The following is a 26,455-nucleotide window of genomic DNA, read 5'->3' on the forward strand; positions in this document are numbered from 1 at the left end:
TTTTAAGTCTCTTTATAAAGCAATTTACCTTCCCCTCTCCCTTTATTGCTTTTTATTTATTGATTATTAGAGAAACGGGGTCATCTATTCTGTATGATTTTCCACTTTGTTGATTTCAGTGATTATACCTCCATGTCATTTTGTATGTTCCTCATATCATATTTCCTGAGGTGAGGCTTGATCAAATTCAGGCTTAATTGTTAGCAGGAATATTTTGTAGATGCACTCTATGTGATTCCTATTGTATCACACCAGGAGGAATATGTCTAATTATCTCTTTATGATGTTAACATTTATCAGTAGGTTCGGGTTTTGTCAGTGTGATGCATCCAGTATAGAGTGCTCCATCATCCTTTCACCTTCTTGATTTTATTAGTTAATGATTGCAGTTTTGTTGGGCATTGCAAAAATGGTGATATTCTTTTTTACCCCTTCATGTTTTAGATTCTTCTGTTAAGTTTTTACATCAAATATTTGTCATACTGGAATATTCTTTTTGTAAGAAAACAGGATAGAATTTGACTTTAAAAACATTTCCTGATGAGTTGGTACTGTAGTAACCTCCAGTGTAGCCAGTGTGAGTTTTTGTTGTTGTTAGAATCATTGTGGTGGCAAGAACTTTTACATTTATTTTCCAGTCTTATAGCAATGATCATTCTTTTAAAAGTCTTTGTTTGGGGGCGCCTGGGTGGCACAGCGGTTAAGCGTCTGCCTTCGGCTCAGGGCGTGATCCCGGCGTTCTGGGATCGAGCCCCACATCAGGCTCCTCCATTATGAGCCTGCTTCTTCCTCTCCCACTCCCCCTGCTTGTGTTCCCTCTCTCGCTGGCTGTCTCTATCTCTGTCAAATAAATAAATAAAATATTAAAAAAAAAAAAAAAGTCTTTGTTTGATCTTGAGCCAGTGAGAGCTCATAACAGGGGTAGCTTTGATACTTGCTTGAAGTGCCATTTTTTGTTCCAGACCTTTAGCCATTTCTTTAAGAAAATGCTGGTTCTTTGGGTGGGTACTGGTCCTTAGTGACCACATTAATGTGGGTGCAAAGGTGCTAATTGCTGTTAGGTTATTACTTCAAAGCTCTTTTAGTGGACAGAGCTAGCAGTGTTTTGAAGACAAATACTGTGAGCTCATTTGTTATTTCCAGTTCATATTTAACTTTACAGTTTTACTTTTCTGATTTTATATTTGTACCTCTCGTGCATTGAATATTTCTGCTTGCTAATATTAACAAAATATTACATATATATACTAGTTTTTTTTTAAAGGAACATCAGTATTACACTGATATTATAATTACTGAATATAGTTTAAGATTTCTTTGCAGTTATTTTTGTCCTTATAGTATAATTACAGAATTCTGAAGTTTATTGAGAGAATTCTATGTGTGGTTCTACTACCAAGCTGATAGTTAGGTTTAATGGTTTCATTTTGGTTTTGATTTTTAGAGATTTCCTCCTCTCCATTTTTGGCTTAATTTTCCCAAGTGAAAAAGTAAAACAAACTACATTTATAATGATCCTTAAATTCCTGTCCACTCTAATTTGTCTTTTCTATCCCATTATAGGTATCATTTTCGTTAATTTTTGGTTTATACTTTTATCTAATACAAACAAATATGAATTGCTTCCTACATTCTCCCTCCCATCACCATGGAGAGAAAGTGGCAGGGTATACAGATTATAACAGCTATAACTTCCTTTTTAATGATAAGTATATTCTGGAAATCACTCCATGGCTATACATGGAAATTTTTGTCTTTTTTTTTTTTTTCCTGTACCCGCTGCATAGAAAGTATATGAGTGTCTCTGTTCCTGATAGCCTGCCCAGTAGAGTATATTGTTCAGATTGGGGTTTTGCTAGTCTGATATATGAGATGTTACTTAAATGTATTAATTTGAACTGGTTTTTACTGTGAGCAAGATGAAACAGCTTTTCAGTTTAATATTTTGCCTATTTTTTTTTAATGGGGTAACATCTTTCTAAATTTTTACAGTAGTCTGTATTTGAAGTTTATATGCTCATTTTGATCCAAGTTATTTGGGAACCATTTCAGAATTTCATCTGATTAAAATAAAACAATTGAATTTTTTTCTAGTTTTCTTTTTCCTCATCAAAATGTCTTATTGTGTTTGAGCAAATATGGTTTGTACAATTTCTTTATGTAATTTATTGAGTTACTCGTTACATAGATTATGATCTGTTTTTGTGACTTTCATGGGTATTTAAATACAAGGATGAATTGCACATAACTGAAACGTATCAGCTTGAGAATTTAAAAAACCATGGTACACCAGTATACTAGAATGCTATGAAGATGTTGATAAAATGAAGTACTTTAGTAGTGTTGAGTTTAAGAATCTCTCAGCTATTTTATTAAATGAGGAAGACGGTGTGAAGCAGCATTTATGGTGTGATTCTGTTTTGTATGAATATTAGAAACATAAATATAAATTTTTGGAAAGGAATTGTAATAAATTTAATGATAACAAATTTTGAACTGGGGAGAACTTCACATTTTCTATCTTTTTGGACTTGAATTTTCTAAATATTTGGAATTAATATTGAATGTTATCAATGCTGTTGCATATGCTTTTGTGTTCTTTTAATCTCCCTTCCACCCTGCCATGAGTAGTGATTGCCAGGAATTATTTTATCCTTTTTATATATGATTTTGTCATGTATATGGCAAAAATGTATTATTTTGTGTTTTCTTGAGTCTTATGAAAATGGTATGCCCCTTTTATGTTTTCTGTGACTTGTGTTTTACTTTAACAGTGTTTTTAATTATTAGCCATGCTTTTGTATATAGTTACGTAATACTCATTGCAGTATAGTATTAATCTGTGAAAATACCCTGATTTATCTCTTTTCTTGTTGGAATTCACTTGGGTCATTTACCATTTTTTACTTAAAAACAGTGCTGCTCTGAACATTTTTGTATTGGTGCACGTGTGCTAAAGTTTTTGAGCGTATATATCTAAGAATAAATATTGCTATGATGTAGAGTATGTTGAACTTTACAAGGTAGTACTAGATTATTTTTCAAAGTATTGCTCCAATTTATGTTAACAATAGTATGTAAGAGGGTGAAGGCTAAGTTATTGTATTAAATGCTGAACATAGTGGTATAAACATACAAGTTTATTCTCATAAGCTAAAGTCCTGCTGGTTTAAGAAAATGGTGGTATTCTGCTTGATGAGATTATTCACTGGGCCGACTTTCTTTCATCTTGTTGCTTTATTATTTTCTAAGCTTTTGTTCTTGTCTGCATGGTCTGAAAATACATAATTGTACTGTCTTGTTTGTTTTTTCCTTTGGTTATTTTCACCCTGAGGTTTGTCTGTTGTTTTGTTTAAAAATCAACTTTTGTTTTTTATTGATCCTCTTCAGTGTATTATTGCCATCCATATTCCGTATTTTTATTGGTTGTATGAGTTAGTGCTTCCACAGCTTCTAGTAGGAAGCTAGCACCCAGTGCACGTCTTCTTGGCAGCACCTTTGTGTTTAAAGAAATACTCACCTGAATATCTTCTTTTCTGAGAATCTAGCTTTTCTCAGGGACTTGATGTTGATTGGCATCCTTGCCCCCAAGACTTTGGGTCACGGTTCCTTCTTCTCCAAAAAAGAGTCTTTGGGCAATTCTCAGTCCTGAAACCTAACAGAGCCCAGGGACTCTTGTCAACCTCAGTCTTCAGTTCTTGCTTGCCTTCCTGATAGCTTCAGCAGCTCTTCTACCTGGGGGTGATAGATGGTACTTGGATTAAATTATTACAATGAACGGGATATCCAATAACGAAGATTAAAAAAAAAAGTTTTAAGTACTGAAATTAATGTAAAATATCATTTAAACTGTACTTTTTCTACTCATACTATTTTTTACACCTTTTTTTTTTTTAACATATAGATCGTATCTTTGCATATTAGCATTTTCCTGATTATTTTTTGTGGGATGTTCACTTCTCATGAAATGGTCATTTTTGTTACACAGGAAAAAAAGTTTCTGTGGTCAGATTTAAAATGGAGGGACAACAATGCCTATTTTAACACTTAATTTCCTTTTTCTAATTGAATCTAAGATCAGTTGACATCCATCCTAGATGAATTTTAGGAATACATATTTTTAGTAGAAGTTGTTAATCTGAGTTTAAGTTCTTATTCAGTTTGTTTTAATAGTCACTACTGTGAAACAGCCATCAATCACTATTTTGTTGAGTCATTTGATTTTTATCTCTTCCAACTTAAGCATCTATGCTAAGGTATATCAAATAAAATTGTTCTACCAATTAATGTGGAGACATTAATATTTTTTCAGTACTGTAGAATAACTTATTTGGGGCATAGAAGTTGGTAAGCTTTATACTCAGTGGAAAGACCAACATAATTTTTAAAAAATAATGTTTATAAACATTTTCAGTAATTTTGGTAAAAATATCTAGAATTTCAGATAACTTGACATTCTGCTGATTCAGTTATGAAGACTGTTAAACCTACTATTCTGGCAGTATGTGTGAAATCATTGTTGAGGGAGAAAACTCACAAGTAAAGCATTTTTAAAAAAATTAAGACTTTGCCATTCTTGAACATACTTTGAAGGAAGGAGGAAGTGTCCTGCATGCATCATGTCAAAATTACATGAATTTTACAAAAAATTACAAAATTCCTTTTATACTTCAGTAGATCTAAGCTTCCTCACCCCTCATCTCCGGAATTACTTATGAATCCACTGAGGTGGAAGGATTTTGACTCACACAAACATCTAAAAAGTAAACTGATAAGATATATTTGAAAAGAAGTCAGGTATACTTTTGAAAATTATGGGAGTCTTTGTTTTTTGAGAACTAGGGCAATTGTTAGTAATAAACATTCATTCACTTATTTAGTCAAAAATTATATGTGGACCCCGGGCTTGGTTGACACTTGGGAATATTATAGTGAACACTGCTGATGTGGGCCAGGTGTGCTGTCTGGTAATCACTGTTCATGTATTATAACATTTAATCCCAAGGATTTTGATGTAAATGTTCTCCGTATTACGAATGAGGAAGCTAAAGCTTAGGATCGTTAAGTAATTTACTAGTTACATAGCTGGTACATAGAAGCTAAACTACAGGGCCCTTTTTCTTTTTTTTCTTTTTTTTTTTTTTTTAAAGATTTTATTTATTTATTTGACAGAGACAGCCAGCGAGAGAGGGAACACAAGCAGGGGGAGTGGGAGAGGAAAAAGCAGGCTCCCAGCGGAGGAGCCTGATGTGGGGCTCGAACCCAGAACGCTGGGATCACGCCCTGAGCCAAAGGCAGACGCTTAACCACTGCGCTACCCAGGCGCCCCTAGGGCCCCTTTTCTTAATGCCATATTGCATACTTGCTATGAAAACAAAATTAGGATGATCTATCACATCAACAGACTAAAAAAAGAAAAGTCACATGATAATAGCAGTAGATGCAGAAAAAACATTTGACAGAATCCAACATCCACTCATCATAAAAACTAGAAATAGTGGTAGGAGAACTTCCTCAACTTGATGAAAAACATCTACAGGGGTGCCTGGGTGGCTCATTCAGTTAAGCATCTACCTTTGGCTCAGGTCATGATCCCAGGGTCCTGGGATGGAGCCCCGCATTGGGCTCCTTGCTCGGCGGGGAGCCTGCTTTGCCCTCTGCCTACCACTCCCCGTGCTTGTGTGTGCATGCTCTCTCTGTCTGACAAATAAATAAATAAAATGTTAAAAAAAATCTACAAAGAAACTACAGCTAACATTATACTTAATGGTCAGAAACTCAACACTTTCTAAGATTAGGTACAAGGCAAAGACATTCTCTCTCATCAGTTCCTTTCAACATTCTGTTGGAACTTTTTGCTCATGTGGTAGGGCAAGAAAAGGAAATAAAAGGTATACAGATCAAGAAGGAAAACATAAAATTGTTGTTTGCAGATGACGTGATGGCCTGTGTAGAAAATCTGAAAGAAATGACAATCTGGAACTAATAAGCAATTACTGCACTGTTGCAAGATACAAGGTTAATATACAGAAGTCAGTTGCTTTTCTGTATATCAGTGGTGAACAAACGCAGTTTGAAATGAAAAATACAGTACTCTTGACAGCACCCCAGAAAATGAAATAAATACCTAGGTATAAATCTAACACAAAATATAGAAGATCTATGTGAGGAAAACTACAAAGCTCTGATGACTGGAACAAAAACAAAATAAATGGAGAGATATTCCATGTTTGTGAATAGAAGACTCAATATTGTCAAGATGTCAGTTCTTTCCAACTTGATCTATAGATTTAATGCAATCCCAGTCAAAATTAGAGCAGGTTTTTTTGTAGATATCAGCAGGTGGATTCTAAAGTTTCTGGGAAGGGCAGAAGATCCAAAATAGCCAACACAGTACTGAAGAAAAACAGAATTGGAGGACTGACACTACCCAACTTCAGCACTTACTGTGAAGCTACATTAGTCAAGACAGTGTGGTTTTGGGGAAAGAATAGACAAATAGGTCAGTGGAACAGAATGGAGAGCCCAGTATAGAGCCCCCGTAAATATAGTCAACTCATCTTTGACAAAGGCGCAAATGCAATACCATGGAGCAAATACAGTCTCATTAGCAAATGCTGCTGGAACAATTGGACATCCACTTGCAAAAGAATGAATCGAGACACAGTTAACACTCTTAAAAATTAATTCCATGGATTTAAGGTTCCTCCTTATCTTTTCATGGTTTGATAGCCTGTTTTGTTTTACTTCTGAAAAATATCCCATTGTCTGGACATACCACAGTTTAGTTATTCGTTCAGTCTACTGAAAGACTTTTGGTTGCTCCCAAGTTTTGACAACTATGAATAAGGATGCTATAAATATCTGTGTACAGTGTTTTTTGTGTATATCAAATTTTCAACTCCTTTGGGAGTTGAAGATGCATAATTGTTGGATTGTGTTAAGAGTATATTTGTTTTATAAAACTTTCAAACTACTTTTCAAAGTAGCTCCCCCTCACCAGAGATGGGGTTCGGGGAAGGATGAATAAAGCAGAGCATAGAGAATTTTTTAGGGCAGTGAAAATACTTTATACAACATAATGATAGAAGTATGTCCTTACACATTTGTTCAAACCCATCGAATGTATAACATCAAGAGTGAACCCTCGGGTAAACTGGATTTTCAGTGATTATGATGTGTCATTGCAGGTTGATCCTTGGAATAGCTACCACTTTGTTGGGAGGTTTTGGTAATGAGGGATGCGATGTATGTATGGGGGCAGGGAGTGTATAGAAATCTCTGTTGTCGCCTTCTCATTTTTATTGTAAACCTAAAACTGCTCTTAAAAAAAGAGAACATTTTTATTGTTGATAGTGAACCAACACTTAGGTGAAAGGAAAGAAGGAAAAACTGTTGGCTTTGTGGAAAAGGGAGACAGATTGACAAGAAAGTGCAGTTAATTTTCTATTTTAGGGGTTAAAATTTAAAACTATTCCCAATAATGTAACAGCTGACGTTTGCTTCTCAGTGAATATTTGAAAAATATAGATAAGTGACAGATTCATATTTTTAAAGTTAAAAATGTCTTATGCTAACGTGTTTTTGTTTTTATAGAGAGGATCTGACGAACTACTCTCAGGCAGTGTTCTCAGTAGTCCAAACTCTAATATGAGCAGCATGGTGGTTACAGGTAAGTGTTTCTTTCTTAACAGTGTTGCTTAATTATTTGCCATTTTATGGGGCATAATGTTAAAACTAAAATTTAGTCTTTTATCAGAATAGCCTTTTATAATTTATATTAAATGTTTCTGTTGAAATGCGACAGGAAACTTTACTAGAGTATATATATGTAAAAAAAAAAAAGTGTGTAAGGTGGGTAAAAATTTGTATTAAGAAGTAAAAAACCTAAACTTGGTGACTTCTGTGGGCAAGTACCTAAGTCTGATTGCCTTTTTTAAATCAAAAAAATATAACCATTTTTCTTTCATGTTCTAAGTCCCCTCTTTCTTGCCCCTTTTGTACTTTTCTTTTTGGTTTTTGTGTTTGCACGTCTTAGAATATTTTTTACATAGTCCCCGTGCCTCCCTGAGAGATAAGTTCCAAGACTTGCAGGGAATGCCTGAAACTGCAGGTAGTACAAAACCCTAAATATACTATGCTTTTTCCTATACATACATACCTATGATAAAGCTTAGTTTATAAACTGGGCATATTAAGAAATTAACAACTAAAAATGGAACAATGATAACAATATAGTATAATAAAAGGATGTACTCACCCTTTGTCTACTGATGATGATGTGAGATGATAAAATGGCTGTGTGATAAGATGAAGCTAGGTGAATAATGTAGGCATTGTGATACAGTGTTAAGCTACAGTATTTTAGAAGGATGATCATCTGCTTCTGGTCTGTGGTTGACAACTGGTAACTGAAACCATGGAAAACAAAGCTGCAGATAAAGGGAATTACTGTGTTTTAAGTATTTGATGTCCCATAAACCCTAAAGCCGAACTAAATAAAAATAAAAAGATTCAGCTGTATAGTTGTCTTTTTTGTGTGCTTTCACCCTTTTTTCTTTGCTGTAACAGTATTTTAATTCTTTGAATTGCATTCCTTAATGTTATCTCCCTATTATCTTCATACTTAGGGTATTTTTTTTTTATATGTCTGAAATAACATTGTTGGTTGTAATGTTTGTCTAAACAAATGTAAACTAATTTTTGGACCCTAGTTTTATGGACCAAAATTTGAATCTGATGATGATGATGATGATGACGACAACGACGACAACTGAATTAGTTTACCTTATAACCCTGCATTTTACATTGTTTACCTAAAACCAAAGTTCCTTTCCTGAATTACTTACTTGAGGAATTAATTGTATTGAATAGTAAAAGGGCTGTAAAAGACTGGAAGCATTTTGATTTACTCCAGGTAGCTATTGCTTATGAATATGTACACCTCAGCACACACATACACATGTCTGGCAGTTCAGTTAAATAAAAACTGTAATGAAGTATTTACCATATCTAGTCATAATAATGTGAAAATGAATTTGCCTACACATTATTATTATTGGCTTTTCCATGAGTACAAAGCAAAATCACTAGGCCATGATTTTGATAGTCAAAGTATGGTATACAAATAATTAAACAGGTTCAAATGTCTGTAATGCTGCTTTGCTATCATTTTTTAGAACAATATATATAGTGATGAATAGTTGAAACATTTTAAAAATTAATATGTAGGGCTATGACAGAATAACTGATAGCAGCTTTCCCTTCTCCCACTGATATGCCCTCCAAAATCAACAACTATGAAACTGTGTAAAATATATTGGACAACTGTTGTCTAGAATTGATGAGCAGACAGTACTAGATAATGATCCCTGAAAGAAGGGAATAGGGTCATTATTATATGAGGTGAATCCCATAATCACTTTGGCTTTCTTCCTTGGGGTACCCTGCTATTACAGCATAGGAAAGGGGAATCTAAGCAGAGTATGGAAGTCTCACTGAGCCAAAAGACAGATTGGAATTCAGCTGCTCAGACATCTAGGATTTGTGGAGAACGGTCCTAAAAAAGGAAGCTCTCCAGGGATTGGAGCATAGGGCAGGGGTGAAAATTCAGTGTGGGGATTCATTTGATTCAGTGTTTTTGAATAATAGCTGGGCTGCCTGTGTGCAGTTGGAAAAAACTGCATGGTCTGTCAGAACTGACCTGCTTTGGGGCTGAGAGCTAGAATGGTGGTTTCAAAAGATTGTTTAGTGCTCTGAGAGCTTAGAGTTCTGGGAAGTCAGAATACAGACATCTTGGAGACAACCTCAAGCATTTAATTTAGACTACAGAAAGCCCAGTCCTTAAGAGAGTGGATCACACACTATAGCAAGTGCCAACCTTAGGACTAAGTTAAGAAACTGATATAGTTTAGCCTGACAACACATTAAGGATCACCAGTAATTTAGTTGCTTGCCTAAAGAAAACAATACCTCCTAAGGAAGACATGATTCAGTCTTTATTTTGTGAACCGTCATTCACAGTATCCACCATACCATCAAAAATTGCAAATTATGGAAAGCATGAGAACATTCCATAAAATTGAGAAGCATTAAATAGGACCAGACACAAGAATGATCTAGATAATGGAATTGACAGACAAGGACTATAAATATTTTTAAAGCTATAAAGGAAAATACTAAATAGTGAGTGAACACGTAGAGGCATGTGTTAAGAGAGAAAAGAGAAGTAGAGAGCATACAGAAATCTGAAATATATTTGAGATGAAAAATTCACTGGGGCTAACAGCAGATTGGAGACAACTAAAGAAAGGTTTTTGAACTTGAATACACATGGATAGAAAAATTAAGTTTCCCAGAGAGAAGAAAATCTATCATAGGGACAATTAAACTGTCTAATACACGTATAATTGGAGTTCCAGAGAGGAAATAAAGAGAATGGGGCCAAGTATGTGTAATTGAAGCAGTAATGGCTGAAAACTTCTAAAATTTTAAGAAAAATATCAAGTTGGGTAAATAAAAAGAACCACGCTTAGGCACATAATAGTCAAAATATTGAAAATCTAATGATAAAGAGCAAATCTTACAGTCAGGAAGAAGCCATCTCACAGGAGACCAACACCTTCACTAAAAGGAAAAAAAAGCTAACTTTAGATTGAATAGAATGATACTACGTAAAAACTTGGATTTGCAGGAGGTAAACCAGGAGTACCGGGAATGGTAAATGTGTGTGTAAATTAAAAAAGCTCTCTTTTAATCCTTTAAATCTCTTTGAAAGACTGTTTACGTACATTTAAAAAAAAAACATATTTATGTATGTAGATGTTTCTGTGACAACAGCACTAAGTGAAAGTAGAATTTTACAGTTGTAGGGCTTTTATTATTTATATGAAAAGATAGAATATTAACTTGAACATAGACTCTTTTAAGGTTGCATATTGAAATGATCTCCAAAAAAAAAAAAAAAAGATACAAGGAAGTACAGTTAAGTGTGAATAGAGAGAAAGTTGGAGGACTGATTCCCTGTTTTCAAATGTTAATATGAAGCTGAGAAATCAAAACAATGCCATATTGGCATAAAGAAAGATAAATAGATTAATAGAACAGAATAGAATCCAGAAATAAACCTACATAATTATGGACAGCTGTTTTTTGACTAAGATACCCATATGTAAAAAAAAAAACAAAAAAACAAAAAAAAACTTGAACCTGTATCTCATACCATAGTTAAGAACTAGCTCTGAGTGGACCATACATGATGTAAATAAAATCTAAAATTATAAAACTTCTAGAAGACATAGTAGAAAATCTTTGTGACCTTGGGTTAGGACCCCAAAAGCATAATCTATAAAAGAACAAATGGAACTTCATCAGGTTTTAAAACTTAAAGTTTTTCAGAAGACATTGATAGTAGAATGAAAAAACAAGCCATAGAATATCTGAACATCTTTATAAGCATATGGCTGGCAAAGAACTTTGATTCAGAATATATATAAATTTGGACTGTATAAATGCTAAAAATGAAGGCAACAAACAACCCAATGTAATAAATTGGCAAAAAGTACTTGATCAGCAAAAACATGTGGCAAATAAGGACATGAAAATCGTGCTCAGTATAGTAATCATTAGAGAAATGTAGATTAAAACTAAAGTGAGAAAACATTACCCCCTTATTATAATGGCTAAAATTTAAAAGATTGACCATACTGAGTGTTGGAAAAGATGTGGAAGAACCATAACTCTTATACTGTTGGTGGGAATGTAAACTTGTAGAACTGCTTGGGCAAATAATCTGACAGTTTCTTAAAAACTTGAACATCTATGAAATGATGCAGCTGTTTGTCTCTTAGGCATTGATGCAGGAAAAATGAAGACATGTTCATTAAAAAAAGCTTAAAAACTTAAGATGAATGTTCATAGTAGCTCTTTTTGTTAATACCCAAAGCCCAAAACAATCCAGATGTCCATCAACAGCTGAATGGATAAATGGATTGCAGTTTTGACATTGTATTCCATTGCATACTATGAACTACCACTCAGTCATAGAGAATAAGCTATTTTTTTAAAGTAAGCTCTCCGCCCATCGTTGTGCTTGAACTCATGACCTGGGATCAAGAGTCTCATGCTGTACCGACTGAGCCAACCAGACTCCTAGAATAAGCCACTGATACATGTAGTAGCAGGGATAAATCTCCAAATAATTATGCTGTGAAAGAAGTGGGAAAAAGGAGTACATTCTGTGTGATTCCATTTATATAAAACACAAGGAAATGCAAACTAAACAGTTTGGATTTGGGGGTGGGGATGTCCGAAGGGGACGTGGTTGCAAAGAGTAAAAGGAGATTTGGGGGTGATATATATATACTTACAGTATTTCTTATAGAAGATTTCATGGATGTATGAATATATCAAACCTTGTCAAATTGTATGCCTTAAATATATGCAGCTTATTGTATGTGAATAAAACCTCAAAAGGGCTGTTTAAAAAGAAAAAGCCCATAGATGGATTAAAATGGAATACTATTGAATATTCTATTAGTGCAGTGCAAGACAAGACCACCACCAAAAACACTGGGTAGTTAGGAATAGCACATTTCAAGTGCTCATAGCTTCACATAGCTACTGATTACTACAGATTAAGGTTTTGGGTTGTTTTTTTTTGCCAATTTTACACATCAGTTTAGTGTTTAGAAGTTAGTTTAACATCTATTTATTTTCTAACTACCCAGTAACTTCTAAACACTAAACTAATGTGTAAAAGTAAATTGGCAAAAAAAACCCCCAAAACCTTAATCTGTAGTAATCAGTGCTATGTGAAGCTATGAGCACTTGAAATGTGCTATTCCTAATTGAGATGTATATGTGGTGCATGTGTGTTTCAAAGACGTAGTATCAAAAATAGAATGTAAAATACTTGATTTTTAAGAATAATGTGTGTTGATACGGTAATATTTCAGATATATTGAACTGAAATAAAATTAATTTCACTCCTTTTTACTTTTTGGTATGGTTAATAGAATATTTAAGATTATATGACTTGCTGAACATTTCTTTTGGACATTACTGATCTAAGAATTCCAATTAAAAGGCAGAGATTGTCAGACTGGGTTAAAAAGCAAGACCTAACTGCAGTACCTATTACTAGAGTCAGACTGAGGTAAAAGGACACAGACTGAAAGTAAAAAGGATGGAAAATAATATTCTGTGTAGACAGCAAGCACAAGAAAGTTGATTTGATTACATTAACTTCAGACAGAGTAGAATTCAAGACGGAGTATTACCAGATATAAAAAAAAGCATATTTCATGTGTTTAAAGTGTTAATATATTAGAAAACATTTGTATGTCAGTAATACAGAGCTTTAGAGTTCATTAAATAACTAAGGAGAGAAACAAGTCTGTAATCATTGTTGGATATTTTAACATTAATTGATTTAACAGTAACCGATAGGACAGTTAGATCTTTAAAATATTTTTTTAAACAATGTCCTTCAGCTGGGCTTAATTCATATTCAGGAAACTACAACCTGACTTCAGAATAACTTTTCAAGTGTACATAGCACCATGATAGACTGACTATATATTAGGACATAAAATAGCTCAATAGATTTCAAATGGCTGAAAGCTCATATAGTATCTGATTATAGTGGAATTTAAGTAGAACTCAAAAACAAATCTAAGAAATTACCAAATATTTAGAAATTGAACTACGTAATTCTGAACATGAATTAAGGAAAATACAAGGGTGGGTATCTTTATGACTGAATAAAAGTGAAAATATATCACAATTTGTTGGCTGTAATGCAAGAAAGTACCTGAGGGAAAATATGTCTACACCTATATACGTATATTAGAAAATGCTTATATTAGAAAAAAGGTTTAATAATCCTATCAGAACTATAATGCCAATATCAGGAATGAAAGTAGAGGTACCAGTACGGATCCTACAGAATGTTAATAGGAAAATAAGGCAATATTACAAACGGCAGTAATGCCAATAAATTCAGCAACTTAGGTGAAATAGACAAAATCCTTCAGAAACCTAATTTATCAAAAGTGACATAAACTATTACTCCATAATATATACAGATTAGCTCTATGTCTATTATAAAAAATAAACTTAAAATTTTTCCACAAAGATTACTTCAGGCATAGGTGATTTCACTCATAGGTGATTTTACTCAAGTATGAAGCTTCAAAGTAAGAAATAATAGCCATCTTCGGTATACTTTTTTAGAAAATAGAGAAGCAGGGAATATTGCAAATTCTACTTTATGATGCTGTGTAGCAGCTGATGGCAAACTGGTGCCAAAACCTAACAAAGAAGATATGAGAAATCAAGATTTGAAACTAATATTTTTCATTAACATAAATTCAGACATTCTTAACAAAGTGTTAGATCACATCTGGCAATATGTAAATGATAATTCATGATTATTAATTGAGGCTTACGTGAGGATTGTAAGGTTTAACATTAAGCAAGTGAACTCAGTATAATTTATCACAATAATAGAATGAAGGTGCGGGGTGGGGGGGGAATCATGTCACTAGAAGGATAAAAAGCATTTGATAAATACAGCATTCATTCATGATAAAAATCTCTCAGATAACTAGCAAGGTAAGGGAACTTCCACAAGGTGTGAATAAGGGGCGTCTAATAAGAGCCTAAAACAAATTCCAATCTTTAATGAAGTATTGAATGTTTTCTCTTTAAAAACAGGAATGAGGTAAAGGATGTCTGTTTTCACAATTTTCCCAGCTTTTTGCTTACATTAGGGCAAGTAGAATAAAAAGCATAAAGTTTAAAAAAGAAGTAAAACTATCTTATTCACAGTCAACATTTTTATTTTTTATTTTTTGAAATTGAGTTTATTTGTATAATTACAGAGAAGTGTAGATGCTTCTGGCAGTTCACGATACTACATAGGGTATTTGGTTCCTATTTTTAAATATCTGACTTTGTATAAACTTGCTATTCGACTCTATTTGCTATGTAATTTTCTTTAAATGCAACTTATGTAAGTTAGTTAACATATAGTGTAGTATTGGTTTCAGAATTGAGTGATTCATCACTTATGTATAATATCCAGTGCTCATCCCAGCAAGTGTCCTCTTTAATGCCCGTCATCCATTTATCCCATCCCTCCAAACTCCTCCCTTCCCGCAACCCTCATTTTGTTCTCTTAACTATACAGTCTCTTATGGTTTGCCTCCTCTCTGTTTTTATCTTATTTTATTTTTTCCTTCCCCTCCCCTTGTTCTTCTGTTTTGTTTCTTAAATTCCATATATAAGTGAAATCATGGTATTTGTCTTTCTCTGACTTATTTTGTTTAGCATAATACACTCTAGTCCATCCATGTTGTCCCAACATGATTTTTAAAATAAAAAACCCAAAGGAATCTACAAAATGTTTTGTAGAACTGATAATTGAATTTAGAAGGGTTACATAATACAAGTCCAATATACAAAAATAGTTTGCTGATATTATTAGCATATTATTGGAAAATGAAATTTTAAAAAAATGCTTTTATAAAAATGAGGAAATATCAAGGAATAAATATAACAAATAATGTGAGAGACATGGACACCAGTAACTATACAAGAGATAGCAAAAAGATATTAGAGACCTAAGTGAGAAAGAAACTATGTTCATGAATTAGAAGGCTCAATATGTTAAAATGTCATTTTCCCCTAAATTGAATGGAGTTGAATCTATAAGTCAGTCAAGCTCAACAGGCTTTTAAATTGAAATTGACAATGGATTCTAGAATTTATGTGGAAATAAAAAAGAACCTAGATGAACTAAAACCATTTTCCAAAAGAAAAATGTTGACATGATCTGATTTCAAGATTCACTGTAAACTTGTCATAATGGAACAGTTTAATATTAGCAAGGTTAGTATTTACAGAATAGCGTACAGAAATAAACTCCTACATTTAAGGTCCACTGATTACTTACAAAGGTGTCTTGGTCATTCAATTGGAGAAATGGTGCCAGAAAACAATTGGAAACACATATGAAAAAAAAGAAACTCAAACTACTTAATACAGTACAGAAATAATAGATGAATATATACCTAAACCTAAGAAACTAAATATATAAAGCTTTTTTAAAAAAAATTGTAGAATATATTCATGAACTTGAGGTAAATATTTTTTAGAGAAGACACAAAAACCACTACCCATAAAGCAATAATTTATAAACTAGACAGTTTACCTAAATGAAAAACTTCTCATCAGAAGACATTGTTAAGACAGTGAAAAGGCAAGTCACAGATTGAAAAAGATACTAATATTCACATATTAATACATATATTTGCAAAGGACTTGTATGCAGAGTATATAAAGAATTCTTTCAAAAAAAGAAAGGATTCTTTCACATCTATAAATACAAACAGCCTAAGTTTTTGAAAAAGACAAAAGAAGGTATATGAATGGCTGATGAGCACATGAAAATACATATTAGTCATCAAGAAAACACGTTATACCTACTGTGAGGCGTCCTGTCATGCCAACTAGAATCTTGGCTAAAATTAAACAGATTGGCAACAAAAACATGATGAGGATATAGAGCAAATGGAACAGTTTACCATGGCTGGTAAAAATGTAAAATAGTTTGGTAAACAGCTTGGCTGTATCTTACAAAGTTAAACATGAACATGGCCTATGACCCGGGACTTATACATCTAGGTTTTTCCCCCAATGAAAAGGACTTGTACAAATATGTATATAAAAACTTTTCATCATGGTCCCAAATGTGAAATTACCCAGTGTCTGTCAGTAGGAAAATGGGTCAATGAATTGTGGTATAATCATACAGTAGATTACTTATTAGTAACAAAAGAATGACTATTAACAAATAACAAAACCATGAGTGAAGATTAAGACAGTATATGAAGCAAAAGAAGCCAGACAGAAAACAGAAATCACTGAAATGAATCATTGTGTGATTCCATTTTTATAAAATTAAAGAACAGATAATCAATTTTTAGTATAAATAGTGGTTGCCTGTGGGTGTTGGGATTAACAGGAAGTACAAGGAATTCTCTGCAGTATTGGACATGTTCCATATCAATTAACAAAGTTGTACAATCCAAAATTTGTTTGAAACAGTAGGGTATGTGTGGGAATCATGAACTATGCCTAGTTTTATTTTGCTGGAATGTGAAATAAGAGAGGGGGGGAATGACTTAAGTTGAGTCCTTATAGGTGTAGGGGTTTGGATATAGGATTTGATTTGTTCAGGAGTTTGAACTTTACCAGATTTACATTTTAGAAAGGATTTTTCTTCCATTTGTATTTTGTGGGGGGTCACTAACCGTACATAGGACAGTTAAAAGTTTTACAATAATCTGCCTCGGACATATTAAGGTATGATTTTTAGGTTCTTAGAATATGGAGGAAATGATGTATCAAAAAATTAGAACTTCTTAGTTATTTGGAAATAGACTGGTTTGGGAGAAGTGTTAGTTTGGGCTTAGAATCACTGGGTTGATGGATGATAGTCCCATTAACAAAGGGAAGATAGTAGAAAAGGAGATTTGTTTTTGGTGGAAAGAATTATCTGTTAAAAGCGTGTTTGGCAATGATACTTAATGTACTTTATGACCAAAGAATGAATTGAGTCTTGGAGTGATGGAATAAAATTCTTTAAAGCCTTGTTTTAACATAAATTTATATGCATTCAATTTATTTTACCTTTATTCACAGTGGAAACACTGAGTTTTAAAATTTTTTTCCCCATAACATAAAAAGATGGGAAGAGTCTGTTTATGTTCTCACAGAGCCTAATTTGAATATTGTTGCATATTAAGAGCAAATTGCAAAAAAGACTTTTAAGAACTAGTGATTGATTATACTTGCCTGGAAAAATATGCCATTGTCATCCAGGTGTCTCAAGGATACTTTTATAGACCATGTTATAAAGAAACTTTTATGGTTATCAGATACAGAACAGGATTTCATTCTTATATTCTAGCCATATCCAAAATGTTTCCTCAATTTCACTTTACTATAGAATTTGGTTTCTAAAAGTATCTCAACGGCCTTTCCCTTATCTGTCCAGACTTTCTTTCTAAATATATACCTGGTTTTTGTGTCAAAGAAGTGAAAAAAGTTAATGTCATTAGAACCTAAGTCTCCGGTAAATATCTAATAAGTCAGTGCATTAAAATTAATTTGTAATACCTTAGTTCTTCCAGAAGTAAAAGTGAAACATTAAAAAAAAACCTAACACCTAACTCCAACTAGTATTGGGATTGGATTTTATTGAAAGGAGTTTGTAACTTTGTCAGTGAAGGAACCTTGACAGTTGTAAAATTCTTGAGTCATTTCTTTATAGCTGTGGATATGGAATATTCCTTTAATTCTGCCAGTGCTGCTAATTGTTATTCTATAATAGCAGGATTTACTATTGCTAAAAGTGTGACATTTTGCTTTGTGTGAAAGAACTGAAATCATTCCATAGATTCTGTTATGTTACTCAGAACTCTTTGGGACTTTCATTTTATGTGAAGACATTTTTATATAATGTCATTTCATTTTGTTATAATGCTTTGCGAGTATTCCAGCACATGAGACTTCTAGTTTAGTCTAGGCTTCTGTTTTTTTCTAGCTCATGTGTATGGTACTTTTGGCAAGTAGGCTATGCGGCTTCTTAAAAATGCAGTTACAGCCAGTTTTTACAATAAACCTAAGATTTTTTGTGTGGTAGCTGTTGGTCTTGGCTTAACAGCTAGCAGAATAACGGAAGTATCTTTCTGTATATTACTTGCATTTCTGGTTAACCCTTTGGAATTTCTGTTTTCCCAGATAAGAAAGTAGTAAAGTGTACAGACATTCATTTTTCATAACTCAGATTCTTTTTATTTTTTATTTTTCTAAAGCCAACAGCTTCTATAATATTATGCTTTGCCCTGAAGTCTAACTTAAAACTGCTTGGAATTGAAACTGCTTTTCTTCTCAGTTTCACATTTGATAAAGGATGCTACCAGTGCTTTTTTTATAAATGCTTGAGTGTGAAAGACTTAAGAGATTGAGAATGTACTTATTTTTTTTTAGTTTTGCTAATTTCTTCTGTATAAATAGGTAGAAGCATAAAGTTTTGAAATGTTGCACTTCAGGTTGATAGACAGTTGGAAGTATAGAATTAGAATATTGGTGAATGAGTGGTACTAAAAGAATAGATTTACAAATTAAATGAGAAGGTGGTTTTTGAGACCCAAGTACTGGAGTGTTCACATGAGCAAGTAAAGATAGGACTTTGGGGCCAAAACAGCTTGAAGAACTCCCAACTATTATTGGGAATGAATATGTAAGCAGAGGGTTTGAAGCAGCTATAAAATGAATCAGGGAAGTAAGAAAACTAGAAATGAATTGTTAAGGGTGTTGTGAGAACAGAGAAATTTGGTAAGGATGAGAGGGCTCACAGTATTTTGACCATAGATGGATTTAACAAATTACAAATTAGTGAGACCGTTTATGTAAAAGCTGCAAGTAAATACCAGTAAAGAACAAAGGTCAGTCAAGGAAAAAAGAGATAGAGTGATCAAAGGTGAAGATGTTCTCTATAGAATTGAGGTAGAAAACCACTTCTGAGTTTGGAAGAGAAGTATACAAATAGAAATAGTTTTTACATTTTTTTAACATATTATTTGTTTCGCATTTGAAAGAACATCTTAAAAGCCTTAAGAAGTCTGAATAACATATGGGAAATGATGTGATTAAAGATTTCTTCAATTTATATACAACCTATGTACATAAATAAAAGCATTACTACATTGTTGTTGCCATAGTTCTTCGAAATCATTTTAATTATTACTGATTTTACATTCACAAACCAAAAGTTTGTGCGTTTACCTGGGGAGCGGAAGGGAAAAGATCATGGAAAGAAGTCCAAATTATTGTACTTTGTCTTCTGAAGAATCACAGATCTGTAACCCAGAGAGACCCAATCTTCCTTACTTCTTGGGTAATAAATGGCCTACTTGTTTCATAAGCTAAGGGCTGTACATTTTCTTGTGTCCTTTTTCTTTTCCAGGGATGGAGTGTTTTTATATATGAAAGTGTGCTTAGTCGTATGATTTTGAAAAGTCCTTATTTCCTCATTTCATGTTCTTATATCTCATCTAAAATGAAAACTTTCATAATATTTAGCACTAAAATATGAGTATTTAGTAGCCACCCCTTCTAAAACTATTCACCCACCGAGGGAGTATCAGAGTATGAAGAGAATATATCATTTGTTACTTTTTACATATATTGTTCAGAAACATGTATCTAATAATTATCTTAATTGATAATGTAATTCTATTTAATAATTGGTGGATATGATTTTCTCTATTCCTTTTGGAAGCCTGGCTTTTGAATTTTTAGGAATTATTCAGGTGTACTCAGCTATGTTTTTAAGTTCTTTTTTAAACTTTGTTCTGTGGTTTTTATGCAAATGAGGAAAATTAATAAAGACTTTTTAAAATGTCTTTCAGCCAATGGTAATGATAGCAAAAAATTTAAAGGAGAAGATAAAATGGATGGTGCTCCTTCTCGTGTACTTCATATTCGAAAATTACCTGGTGAAGTGACAGAAACTGAAGTCATTGCTTTAGGCTTACCTTTTGGTAAGGTGACCAACATCCTTATGCTGAAAGGAAAAAATCAGGTATGCTTCTTTCAGGACCTATAAAATGTTAAGCTGCAAACTACCCAGTATGTGTGAATTAGCTAACTCCTAATAAAAGGATAGAATATAGTCCTGACTTTTCTAAAAGAACATAACAAAGTCTTACTCTGACTTTTCCTGGTAATGCTGTTTGAGAAACTAATGCTAGGAAGCCAAAATGAATGAGTCACTATAGTTTTCAAATTTTGCCTTTTGAATTCGCTTTTGGATTGTTATAAAGAGATTGTGGAAAATACAAATGAATGCAAATGAAGGATTTCTTTTATTGTGACTCTACTCTTTGTAATATCAGAAAACAGCGGGGGCACCAGTAGCATCTTATCCTTTAATCTTATCCCATGGAAATATTTATCTGATAGCATTAGAAGAAAATAGTCACTAATCCTAGGTATTCTTCATTGAATAAATGTATCTGTGGCAGAAAGACTCAGGGGTATTAAAAAGATTTTGTTTTAAAATTTCTAATGATACTATTTAAAAGAATTTATGAAATTTAACATTCCCTTAAATATAATTAATGTCACTAATAATCTAATATTTAATTTTTAATTTTTTCCTTTGTCTCTTTTGAGTTATGCTGCTTTAAAAAAAACTCTGAGATCGCTTATGTTTTCTAGTATCGGAATGGTAAAATTCTGATATTGAAAAATGTCTAGATTTTATTTTCTCTAGCCTTTGTTGGACTACATTTGTGGTGTACAGAAAATAAGGAAAGTAAGGATAACTTATTTGAGTGTCTAAATGTTAACTGGGAAGGTTATACTCTAGATATGGATTTTTCTCATTGGCTGAATAAGTTATAGATAATGAGGTTTACTTGAATATAATTCATAGTATTCCAATTTTTGCTATTTAAATTTTCAGGCATTTTTGGAACTAGCAACAGAGGAAGCAGCTATTACTATGGTTAATTACTATTCCGCTGTGACACCTCATCTTCGTAACCAACCAATTTATATCCAGTACTCAAATCACAAAGAATTAAAAACAGATAATACATTAAACCAAGTGAGTATGTGTAGATACATAAATAAAATGGACATATTAAGAATCTCAAACTTATTAACAGAAAGATGTAACTAAGGGCATTTTCTTGTTATTTTTAAAGATACTTTCTTGTAATATGTCCCTAAATATTAAGTATTATGTTAATTTACAAAAAGTATGTGCAGTCTATTATTTTCATGTTTTAAATTGGTACTTGAATTAAATAATTTTTTTTCAAAGCTTTAAGGTTCTGGTCAAAATGTTCATTTTCATGTTGCAAGTTCAGATTTTTGTATAGAAACTGTTAGGAGATTGGGCTCACTATTTGCATAAACTGTACTCTGCTGCTTAGACTTTTAAGGTATGATGTTTAATGCTTTTAGTTATTTGACTTTTTATAGGTCTTAGGTTTCTCATGGAAATATTTTTATTGAAGATGTGTTAATGGTTTTCTTTGGGGGGATGTAAGAATTGAGAATATATGAATATATTGATTTGTTTTTTAAAAATGTAGAAGATACTGAGTATTTAAAATTAATATATTTTTTAAAAATAATATAAGAATGGGTTTATACCTAAATATATAGCATTGCAGAAATGGTCAAAAATCTTTAGCTCCTTTAATATAGTTTTTAGCTAACTATCTTTCTGTTTCGGGAAGATCTAAACTATATATGACCCTTTGTCTTATTGAAAATGTAATGGAGAATAACTCCTCATAGATTTTAACCATCATAAAAAGTGACCTTTCAAGATCATCTTGATAGTTTATAAATAAATAAGCATTTAAAACTTTCTGTCTGAAGATAAGGCTAAATTTTCCACTATTTTTTAACTTTTAATTTGATAATAATTTTCATTACTTTTGAACCAGAAATTGTACTTCTAAAAATTTATCTTTGGAAATATACTAGAAGAAAATATTCTATATTCATTTTACTTAGAATTTAAAATGGTATTTATATTTCAGTTTTATTTTATATGTTAGTATTTCTAGTAAAGTAATTCATGAAGATATTCTCATTTTAAAAGCTTCCAATGGAAGGAACATGAAAAGGATAAAGATAAGGCATCTTTATAATCTTAAATAGGATAAACAGCGAAAGCCCCATGAAGAAGTGACATTTGAGTAACAAACTTTAAAGTGGTTAGGAAATAAACGCACTTATTTTGGTCAGGGTTATTCCAGATTCAGGGAACAATCAATGCAAACTTGCTTCTCTTGGAAAAAAAAAAACCAAAAAAACCTGGTTTTTCATGTTCACGACAAAGGCCCTCAGAAGAGGTGGCTACTATTTCTATTTTATTGGGTATATATTTGCCTATGCTTCTACCCAAAAGTAATTGTAAACCTGGCATGAATTCCAGACTCTGTGATTTCCTGGTTATGTGACATTTCAGTGAACTATTTGTTTTTTTGTTTCCAGCTTTATTGAGATATAATTGATATATTGTGTAATATAAGGTATACAGTGTGTTGACTTGATACACTTTATATATTGCAGAATGATTACCGCCTTAGCAAATGTGCTGCTAGAGGGAGCACTGACTATTTGTGTTTATTCTCATAAGTGTTGGCCTAATTCTTTTGTGTTCTTTTCGTATATCATGGTGTGCAGTTGATATTCCTATTCATATGCCAATATAGGTTTTTCAAACTCTAAAGCAATGTAACGGTATTTGTCATTGTTACTTAACAGTTATTTGCCTTTATGTAGGTTTTTTGACTCCAGATAGGTAGAAAAATTATTTCCTTATCAATGAATCTGTCACAGTAGTAATATTCTGTTCTGTATTTTTTTTTCACATTTTAAAATCTCAGTGATTAAAAAAAAAATTCTAAGAAATTAAGATGTGTCTCAACAGTAGTGAATCTCTCCCGGTTTAATTAGCAGTATCTTAGAAGTTATGCTAGTATGAAAAAGGACTTAATATGTATTCTGAGTATTCCTCCTTTAAGATTGTATTAGAAATAATAAGCTTTATGGAAGTTTTTCTGGGTAATCTAGTAATCTTGCTGAGGTTTACCATGTGCCCTTTGAATAATGTTAGATTGAAGTTCTCTTAAAGTTTCTGTTTAAAATAACATTTTCTGATTATGTGAATTTGCCAAACTATATTTTGTTCTTTTGAAAATAAATTATACTGCCTGTCTTTGCCTGTTCAGTATAGGTCCCAAACCCTAGATAATTGTTTTGAAGTAAATACTGGTAGAATACTTGAATTATAAACAGATAATACCTGGCTCATGGCAGGTAATCAAAAGTATTTATTGAGTGACTATTAAATTTTGTTTAATCTGCATGTGTTCTAGAAAAGAAATGAGCTAATAGTGTAACATGCAGCAGAGTATAAGTGAAAATACTGAGTATGTTTCTAAAGTGTTTATCTTTCAATTTTTAGCGTGCTCAAGCAGTTCTTCAAGCTGTGACAGCTGTCCAGACAGCAAATACTCCTCTTAGTGGCACCACAGTTAGTGAGAGTGCAGTGACTCCAGCCCAGAGTCCAGTGCTTAGAATAATTATTGACAATATGTACTACCCTGTAACACTTGATGTTCTTCACCAAGTAAGTTTAACTTACTTTTCATGTTTACCTATAAACATGAGAAACAATGGAGAAACAATGATAGAGTAGATAAATAATACTTGATTTTTATATTTTAACAGATATTTTCTAAGTTTGGTGCAGTATTGAAGATAATCACATTTACAAAAAATAACCAGTTTCAAGCTCTTCTCCAGTATGGTGATCCAGTAAATGCTCAACAAGCAAAACTAGTAAGTCTGGAGCATTTTTTTTTTTTTTTTGAGATTTCGATATTTTTTAGTGGCAGATAGACATACACGCATATATATAGCTAATGTTATTAATACTAACATAACTTGGCAATACCATGTAGCATTATAGATGGTGCAAATTGATGTCATTTAGATACTATTAAGAAAGCTTAAATTTATGATAAAGAAGTGTTTCTTTTTAAGGATAGTTATATGTGTAGTTATCTATAATATAGACTTCTCTTATTTTGCATTTTTGTTTGACTTAGGTCCAAAGTTTTAAGCTCTTGAGGATATAACAGGATTAAATTGTGCGTGCACACCAGTAAAGATTTTAAATGTTTTCCAGTGGGAGTTTCACAGTAATTCATTTAGCTATCAAGACAGTTTGGCTAAAGTATATCATCACGCATGTGGCTCCGATGTTATGATAGGCTGTCAGTTTATTTAAGACTACAGTATATTTAATATTCTTTTAAAGAGCTTTTTTGAATAGGTTCTTAGTCTACTTTTTATTTACATCCTTTATATTTTTTATTGTTACATATGGAGGGTAAGAAACTATTAAAAGAAATAAAATATGTTCTCACATCATGGCCATCCTTGAAAACTGCATACCATATCTTTGCTTCTAAATGCCTTAATCTTCCATTTGTGTATCGTATTTTAAATCTACCTTTGTTCTAGCTCTTTAACTTCTTGTGTCATATTATCTCACTGTGATTATTATTCTGTTGTTAAACCATTAAATATTATTAAACCATCACATCAACTGTCTTTACTTATCTTCCTTTACCTTCTGCCTTACCTCTTTTTCTCCCTTTTACTCTTACTTTCAGACTAATTATGGTGTGTAATACTTCAGTGCCTCCTCTAGATTAAGATAGATTGTGTGGAACGCAGACCATTTTTGATTGTTTCATTGTGTTTCCATCCTCAGAATCTCATTTGGGTAGCACAAAGTCTGTACTGTTAATATTGGCATAATTGAAATGGTTTAGTAAGTGCTGTTATCTCATTTTTTTCTGGTATTTTGTGTTGTAAACAGAACAGGAATTTTTCCTGTGTTACATGGGGGGGCTAATATTTAAAGTAAATAAATTACTTACCATAATACACACTATATGTGAGGTAGACATATTTTCAGCCTGTTTTTCTCCAGTATGTTGCTACTCACTGATTCTTAAGTTATGACCTAATCTTATTATATTTTCCTTTGCAGGCATACATTAACACTTGGAATTCTTTTTTCCAAAAATAATGATTTCTCTTTACATGCCCCAGCCCTCCAACTTTGGAGATATTTTATATTTAAAGAGTAACCAAAATCCATATGGTATGAGGTTTGATCAGTAGCAATCTAGAAGCCATAATCTTTATGGCATTTTTTTTTTGCAACTTCACAACATATTAGAATATAGTGCATGTTTTTCTTAATGTCTAATATTTTTTGTGATCCCTTCTGAGGCAGAGGGAAGAGTATTTGGTAAAAGACCAATGAAATGGAATTTGATTTGGAATTATACTGCACTGGGGCTATAGTTCAGTGGGGAAAGTAGTTTATATGTGTGTTTTGTCTGAAATAATTTATAGTAATCATGACAAAAGATTATGTTTTAATAATGTTATCAGGTATTTGAAGTTTTCATTTAACCAATCTTCTGTGTACAGATAATAAGCATCAGGTATTTGTGAATGTTATATACACTCACTCAGGTCTTTTCTACAAAGATATACAGTTGTAATTCCAAAAGAGTAGGTAATTATTGAATATTATTAATTAACTGTTCTGGTATCTGAACTCAAGTTCATTTCACTATTATTAGAGAAGGAAAAAGTTTATTTCCCAGACTTGCTTGCCCCATTATCTTATAACCTGATACCTTGTTTTGATGACTGTAGTAATCTTTCTTCATGCCACTATCTGTACTGTTGAGTATACCTAGAGAATATCATATAATCTAGCAATTGGTACCAGTTGAAATTCATCATCATCAACTACAACTAGACC

The 26,455-nt window shown here is 32.5% G+C and overlaps 1 protein-coding gene across 4 annotated transcripts in view; it reads left to right on the plus strand.

The window, feature by feature from the left end:
- The window catches only part of PTBP2 (polypyrimidine tract binding protein 2), a 75,628-nt gene that overhangs the window by 18,157 nt on the left and 31,016 nt on the right, over positions 1 to 26,455 (plus strand). For all 4 annotated transcript variants that reach the window (XM_045801719.2, XM_045801720.2, XM_045801721.2 and 1 more), the window contains exons 3-7: positions 7,597 to 7,672; positions 20,484 to 20,656; positions 21,542 to 21,685; positions 24,068 to 24,232; positions 24,334 to 24,444. In XM_045801719.2, coding sequence (XP_045657675.1) covers positions 7,597 to 7,672; positions 20,484 to 20,656; positions 21,542 to 21,685; positions 24,068 to 24,232; positions 24,334 to 24,444 — 669 coding nt within the window. The remainder of the gene's footprint in view (positions 1 to 7,596; positions 7,673 to 20,483; positions 20,657 to 21,541; positions 21,686 to 24,067; positions 24,233 to 24,333; positions 24,445 to 26,455) is intronic.

The sequence above is a fragment of the Ursus americanus genome, chromosome 12 (assembly GCF_024610735.1).
Source record: "Ursus americanus isolate L20-20 chromosome 12, mUrsAme1.1.p, whole genome shotgun sequence".
Classification (NCBI taxonomy): domain Eukaryota; kingdom Metazoa; phylum Chordata; class Mammalia; order Carnivora; family Ursidae; genus Ursus; species Ursus americanus.